General features: G+C 40.5%; 1 protein-coding gene across 1 annotated transcript in view; it reads right to left on the bottom strand.

Annotated features, from left to right (window-relative positions):
* Positions 1-5,844, bottom strand: part of LRPPRC (leucine-rich pentatricopeptide repeat containing) — an 88,093-nt gene extending 82,249 nt beyond the window's left edge. The window contains exons 1-2 of the mRNA XM_012727343.1: positions 5,665-5,844; positions 4,514-4,707 (exon numbers count right to left, since the gene is read on the bottom strand). Coding sequence (XP_012582797.1) covers positions 4,514-4,707; positions 5,665-5,813 — 343 coding nt within the window. The 5' untranslated portion in view covers positions 5,814-5,844. The remainder of the gene's footprint in view (positions 1-4,513; positions 4,708-5,664) is intronic.
* Positions 5,845-7,692: the final 1,848 nt, after the last annotated feature.

The raw sequence follows: 7,692 nt of genomic DNA, 5'->3' as shown, positions 1-7,692 counted from the left end.
TTTAATACAACACACAATCCAACTACTCTAAAATAAGGAATCAGAAATGCCCCAGGCTGTGGAAATGCAGGCTCTGTCAAATTTACAAATATCAGACCTTAAAATAATTATTTTATGTGAAGGAAACCTTTGAATTGAATTTATATTCTCTCCACTACAATGTCATTTTTAACACACAAAACTTCTTATTTGCAAAGATTTACAGTGACTTCAAAATATCTTAAAACTTTCCAATAGCAGCCAATAAGTATAAATAAATAATATATACTACACAAATGATACCAAACAAATATTTCATAATAGTGAATTTGAAAAAAGAAGAAGTGTTTGGTTCCCTGTGCTATGTTACTAATCTGGAAAACCAGTTGAAAACTTAATGAAGTATGTAACACTGCATTAGAGAAAGCTAAACCAGCAGTGTCACCTACTCCACCAGTAAAATAGATAGGGACTGATACTAGGTTAGAAATTCTTACACTGTGATCTGGGACAAGTAACAACTCTGGTCATCAACGATTTTACCTATATCAATAGAGTGGAAAATAATGGGGATACTTATTAAATAAAAAAATATCATCTTTGTAAAATGAATGATGGCTATCTTACTAAAGTTCATTAAAGAAGCTAAATTCATGAAATGCCAGTTTAATAAATACAAACCAAAAAAATACACTCTAGATATATTTAGTCCTTAATTTCAAATGGTTTCCTTGACCGTTTTGCTGGCTACTGGATCAACTGTTACTAAACTCTACCCCCTGTTAGTGAGGTAAATACTAAATAGCATTATTTTAAATCATCTAGAATACAAATCACCAGTATGAGTCAACACTCCTATTGCTCTACATCCTCACCAGCATTGGGTGCTGTCAATGTTCTGGACTTTTAGCTATTTTAGCAGGTATCTAGTTGTTTTGACTACCAATTCCTTAGTGTCACATGACACTAAGAACTTTGCATATGCTTAGAAGTATGTCTTCATTCATGAATTGTTCAGATCTTCCGCCCATTCTTTAATTGGGTCATTAAGTTTATTCACTGTTGAGTTTTCTGTCTTGGACAGTCTCAGCATTTTTTTAAAATAAACATCTTATTAAAATATTCTTTATTCCTTGCAGCTGAGATGGAAAGAGGCACAAAATGATGTAAAAATAAACTATGATAATAAATATATATATATATCAGAAAAATATTATTTATTCCTTTTTAAGTTCAAGTGTACACCAAACTAAGATTTAAAAAAAAATCCCCCTTCCCTACTCTCTTCTTCATTACTATTATGAACCAAAGATAGCATCACTGTAGAGCTAAGAGTTTAAAGAAAAAAGATACATGTATATGGATAATATAATTAGTAATGACTGTTTAATGTGCATTTAATAACACATGCTAGGTAACAGAAAAGTTTGACTATAATTTTCACTTTACAGATAAGAAAACTGAAGCAACTTGCTGAAAGTCATAGTAAAAACTTGTCAGTGACAGATGACAGAGCTAGGATTTGTACTCAATGCCATCCTGAAATGAGTTAAACATGGCAGTAATTAAGTAAACAAAATGACTGTGATAGTAGGTTCATGCTAAAATTAAAACCAGGTAGGAAAGGTGAGAGTAGGTACTGGAAAGACTCCAGTGGTTGTTAAATAAGGGATTTGGATTTATGATGAACTTGTAAAAGAATTCTGATTTCCATAAAGCTGCTTTCTCAGTTTATTTGGCTAAACCACTCTGTAGGCAATGGTCAAATTTATCTATTACTTTCTTACTAACCCCTTATTTGAATATTCTTTAGCCTGTTGATATGGTCACATGTATCAATTGATTTTGAAAGTTGAATTAGTCTTATAAACCTGGAATAAACTCAGTGTGTCAAGGTATTAAATTCTTTATGTATAGTTTATACATATATTGATTTCACATAAGTTTTACTGAATATGTTAAAAATTCAGAAAGATGACATTCTCTAAATCATTCTTACTCCTTTTAAATTTCTCTGCTGCTACCAACTATATCATTACTATTGTTCTCAAGCTCAAAATCTTAGTGTAATTATTTTATTGCTCATTGCCTCTTACACCCCATTTTAATGTCCTCAGATAACTTTATTTCTGAGTCCTTTGTTAAAACCAGAACACATGAATTTTTTTGCAACAAGCAATTAAATGTTTTTCAGGCTTTTAATTTTCTTCATACAGCTATCTTTCAAAATTATCATTATGTCATTCCTTCTATAGACTCCTGTAATTGTTTACATTTATTACAGTGAAACTAAGCACTTTCATAACTAATTTAAAAATATTGTTAAGCACCTTCTATGTCTTAAGGCACTAAGTTAGGATCAATTACTGCCCTCCATCTTAATGACAAGATGACATTAGACGTTTTCAGAGTAGCCATACAGCAGCAGGGGATTAGTATTCCACATAAGGTAGAACAGTCAATAGGTCAAGAGAGTGAGTAGCAGATGGTATCAGGCTGAGACTGGAGAGGAAGATTTAGCTAGATCATGATAGAATCTGAAGGTAAGCAATCTGAGTTTTATTATAGGTACAGATTTTATCCCAGGTACAGAACTTTATCAGTTGTGTTTATAAGGAGTTATAGTATGACTGATTTCTGTTTTACAAAAGATTACTCTAGCTGAAGGATAGAGAATAAATTAGAGAACAGCAAGTAGACCTGAATGGGCAATAAAGGAGGGGGGGGCAGAGGGAGTATTTACATCACCAGAACCCCCACCTGATTTAACTGCAAATTTCAGGAAATAAGTCTCATCAGTACAATTCTTACTTTCATGTAAGGAAGGAAATTTCATATAAAAGTGCCCTAGAGAAGCTTACTTAACTCTCTGCACCTATGGTCCTCCCGATTTTGTATCACTCTCATTAAATACTTGAGAAACATAATCTCTGAGACAAAAACAAGATGATCCATGGCAAGGTAGACACACAGACACTTACGAGCACGGCTTGAGTATCATAACCTGTTTAAGATGAATGATTATTGGCCAAGCTACTGCAACACTCTCTAAACCTGTAAAATTTGGGAAACAACATTTACTGCATAGAAATATCATAAAAAGTAAGCAAGGTGATTTTGTTTTTTCAAAATATCTTCATGTCCACTAAGCAAGATGACTATAGCATTTAAAGAGATTTTTCATTCTAGTATTTGATTGTTTAAATAACTATCACATCAAGCTCAATTTTATGAGCAGTCTATCTTTGAGGCAAAATTAAGTTGTAAAAAAAGCATGAATTTAATAAATGCCCGAAGTTTGGACACACTGAAAATGTACAGAAAGGACACAGCAAGTCAGAGTAATAATATTAACTATGTATTCACTATAGCATTTTTCTTCTTTTAACAGAAAAAATGAATAAATAAAATGTTAACAGAAATCACAAGACTTATTTTGAAAGGACTTTTCAGGTCTCACCTATGCTATTTAATAGTTATGTGACAAATGGGAAAGATACTTGATCTTTCTAAGCACTAGTCCCTTCATCTGACACCTACCTTGCAAAGAGCACATGAAATAAACAGACCCCTAGCAAAACAGTGCTCAATAGTTAGTGTAGGTGACCAATAAATATTTGCTTAAAATCTTCTGTAAAGTTAAATCACAATGAACTTTCTTCCCGAACTATTTTGCAAGACCTTGATTCTGCAGTCTTTCCCAACCAAGTTCTTTCCCAGTTTAGATTCATGCTTTATGCACAGAATTTCAGACTAAAAAAAAAAAAGTCACTTCCAAGATTTCTGCACGGTTTCCTAGTTTGAAACTTATCCAGTTCTTTTCCACTTATTCAGATGTCTCTCCCATCTCAGACTCCTTTGGTCCAAAGGGATGCTTTGTTTCAGCTATGACAGAAAGTGATGGAGCCAGTTAACTAGGTTAACTCTCTCTCCTATAGTCTATGTAAACTTTGTAAAAACCCACACTTCCCAAAACTTTCCAAGACTTCCCATATCAACCAACTTTCTCATCAGGCTTACACACAAGTGACACCGACCAAAAAATGTGACTGATGTCCTTTCACAACTACTACATTATCTTCACTTTCTAGAGCAGCACATATAAGAAGTTATGCATGTGCATGTCAGTCTTTCATGATGGAAGGACACACAGGAAGCAGAGGCTAAGTCACAGCCCACAACCCAAAGGACCCAGACAGACTTAATATTTGTTGAAAAGATTTTTTTTTAAATAATAGTTTATTTTTACATAATTTATTCCCAAGCAATTCTTATGCTCAGTTTCCTGTTATAGAGAACTTCCAAGTAGTAGTTTGGTGTGGGTAGACGACACAACGCCACTGAAGGACCTCAAAAAATGAACACTGAGAGGCATCCCAGTTCAAGAAGCATCTATGCTAAAGGGTCTGGAACTCACCCTGGAACTAATGGGAGTCACCAGTGTGAAACTGTGAATAAGAAAATGACATGATCAAATTACCAGGGAGACTAGGGAAAGGGGGAGGAGGGTCACAAGGAGGAAGAGGAGACTCACTCCAGATGAAATTGACTGAACAGGATTTAATCATCTGTGCAATCAACAAGTAGGAGGGTAAGACTGAAGGGTGTCTATGAATGAGAGGCCTAAAGAAGCGACTAGAAGTATTAATATTGATTAAATCAGGAACACAGGAGCAACAGACTTGACAAGAAATGTAAGTCCAATTTGAGATGTTGGGCTTGTAGTACCTGTAGTTTAATCAGTGGAGAAAGCTTGTCATCAGTTAGGTAGGCAGGAGGGCTTAAGGCCTGAAAATGAAAATGGAATGAAAAAAGTAGGAAAAAAATTAAAAAGGACCAAGAGAGAGAAGAACCCCCAAGGACATCAGCATTTATGAACAGAGGGAAGAAACAGCAGAAAAGCAAGTAAGAAAAATCCAGAGAAGAGAATCCAGAAAGAGTGGTATCATTGATGACAAAGAGGAGGCTGGTCCTCTTTGGATGAGGGAATTACTGGTGATTTTTAGGTCTATACCAAATCATTGTCCGCACAAGCCTGATGAGTGAGCGCATTTATTCACACATTTGACACCCACAGCATGCCCAGATGCCAATGGAGTGCCTTTCACTTGTTCATTCATTCACTGACACGCTACTGGCAACCCTCAACCCTCAACCCTCCTTAATGATGGAAAACTCCAATCGAGAAAATGCAAACGGATCAGAATTAAACATCTAAGCTAGCTCTAGCTCTCCCAACACTCCCAACCCATCCCGCCAGCACCGAAGATCTCAAAATTTAAGTCCAAGATGGTTAATGTCACCAACAACGTTCGCACGTGGGGCATCACCCTAGGCGGCCGGCTCTAAGGAAAGAGGTGACAGATACCGGGTAACCTGCTACGGCATCCAAAGCCCCCCTTCTGCTTGAAAGGTGCTCAGGAGACAGAGGACCGAAAGACACAGTCCCGGCAGAGAGGGCAATATCCAAGCCGGAAGCAAGCCAGGCCCGAGGCCATGACCTTCCCAAGGCGACCAACCCTGTCACCGCACCCCAGCGAGCGGGGGTGCGGCCCTGGGACCCCAGGACCTGCAGTGGGGAGCACAGCACGGAAAGGTCACGGCAGAGGCCGACCAGGGCCGTTGCCAACGACCCCTGGGGACTCCCGCGCTGCAGAAGGACTGGGCAAGTGCCCGGGCACTCACCCGGCTCGGGGCCCGGCGCGAGCGCCTGGCAGACAGGCAGCAGCGTGCGGCCGGCCCGGGCCACCCGCGAGGAGGCGCAAGGAGAGCGGAAGGTGCGGGGGCGCCCCTGCACGGAGGAGCCAGCCAGCGGGTCTCAGCAGGGCTGCCATAGCTCCGCGTCCCCGCTGCAGGAAGCACGTTCGGCTGGAAGGACAGGGGGAGCACGTGACCGCCGGGTCGCCCTGCGCGGGAGAGACCAACGCCCTGCGCGCCAAGGGGAGGGGAGGCAAGAGCGACTTTAGGCTGCCAGAGAGGACCATTTAATTTTCTGAGGGCGATTGAGGCCCGGAAGAGGTTTTGATGTTCCTGTGACTTGGTCTGTTATTTAGGCGACTTTCTTTCCCCGCCGTGTAGCTTTCGTCCCAGCACGTTCACTCCGTCCACCCTGCATCTTTCTGTTGGTAGAATCAGGAGAGGTTGACCCGGTCCGGGTTGGCGCAGAGGCTTATGGGGGGCCAACTGGCAACAATCCCGAGGAGCGCTCCCAGAAGCCGACAGTGACCGTCCCGGAGTGTGAGGCGACTGCGGAGTGCGGACCGCACTGCGGAGACTCAGCGGCTCCGCGCCGAAGTTGCAGTGCTGACTGAGGGGAACGCGCGGAGCTTCCGGGAGTGTGGGGCAGGAGGCGTGGAGGACCTTTCACGGCGCTGTGGGCTACCGAAGTTAACTGTACACTTGACCTGCATCATTCGTCCTTGGGGACAGTGTAAAGGCATCATTCATAGGTCCAACCCTAAGTTCTTTCGATGTACCACACTTTGTGCCAAATGTCGATTCATTTGAAAAGTGGAACTAAGCTCATTATCTTTACCCAGTGTCCACCCTGCCTCTTTCACAGTAGATACACCAGAATCTGAGGTAATCGAAGGACACATTAAGAGTCTGGAGCCAAATCTGGGATAAAAAGAAGGCTCTTGCCTTCACAGGGTGTCGAGTCTGGAAGCATTCTTTGGCACATGTGGCAAGAGGGACGCAGGCTTCAACCCACTTTACCTAGTTGTATCACCTGTTCCCACGTGAACACTCAGACATTTGCCCTGGAAGACTTCCCATGGCCATTTCCCGTTTTGCTGGCTGTCCCGCTGGACATGGAGCTCCTTGAAAGCAAGGACTGTGACCTTTCTTGTAAACGAAGCATCTATCCAGTCAGGCACACAGTAAGTCCCGTTAAATGTTTACTGAATAAATGTGGACGGACGACAGGGAGGACCTTTGCACTGCGCTGTGGACCACCAGCGTTAACTTTATAGTGACCTGCACTATATCCCTGGGGATAGTGTAAAGGCACCATTCATAGGCCTGTCTATTCCCAGGTTTCAAATTAACTAACTCATGCCTCCTTTAAGGGAGGAGGAAAGTGAGATTTAAAGATGTTGAGATTTAAAAAATTGACTCTGGGTTATAGTTCTAGGCATTAGAAATATAATTTATTTACTCATTTAACACTGATTTATTGAACCAGTATTCAGTGTCAAGCATGATTTGCAACCCTAGACAGAAGATCAAATCCAGACTGTGATTAAATGCTCCAAAGTTTAGTCTGTAAACTGTGATGTTAAATCAGAATAAAGGAACAGAGGATGTCATGGTTAGACCCTTCACAGAACAGTAGGGTACACCATGTGATAACGGAGAGTGGAGGGATTTTGTGCCTGGAGGTTTGAGGAAGTTGGGTACTTTATCTTGCAGGTGTATTAGGCCACTCTAAGAACTTTGATTGTGATATTCAGAATAATAATGGAAAGTTTGCTTTGATATGAGTCCATTTGCATTCCTAAAGAATCACTCTCACTGCTGTTTGGGTGATTTTAAGGGAATAAGAATCAATAAAATTAGGAAGACAGAATGTTCTTACAATAATCCAGACACAGTGGTGTCGTGGATGAGGGAGATTATGAGAAAAGATCGAGTTCTCATTGTGTTTAAATAGCAAAACCAAGGGGATTTACTGATAGATTGGCAGTGTAGGTTTAAGTTAAGAAAGACCAA

The sequence above is a fragment of the Condylura cristata genome, unplaced genomic scaffold, assembly GCF_000260355.1.
Source record: "Condylura cristata isolate star-nosed mole 26May11 unplaced genomic scaffold, ConCri1.0 scaffold00020, whole genome shotgun sequence".
Classification (NCBI taxonomy): domain Eukaryota; kingdom Metazoa; phylum Chordata; class Mammalia; order Eulipotyphla; family Talpidae; genus Condylura; species Condylura cristata.
This window is presented reverse-complemented; position numbering and strand designations above follow the sequence as displayed.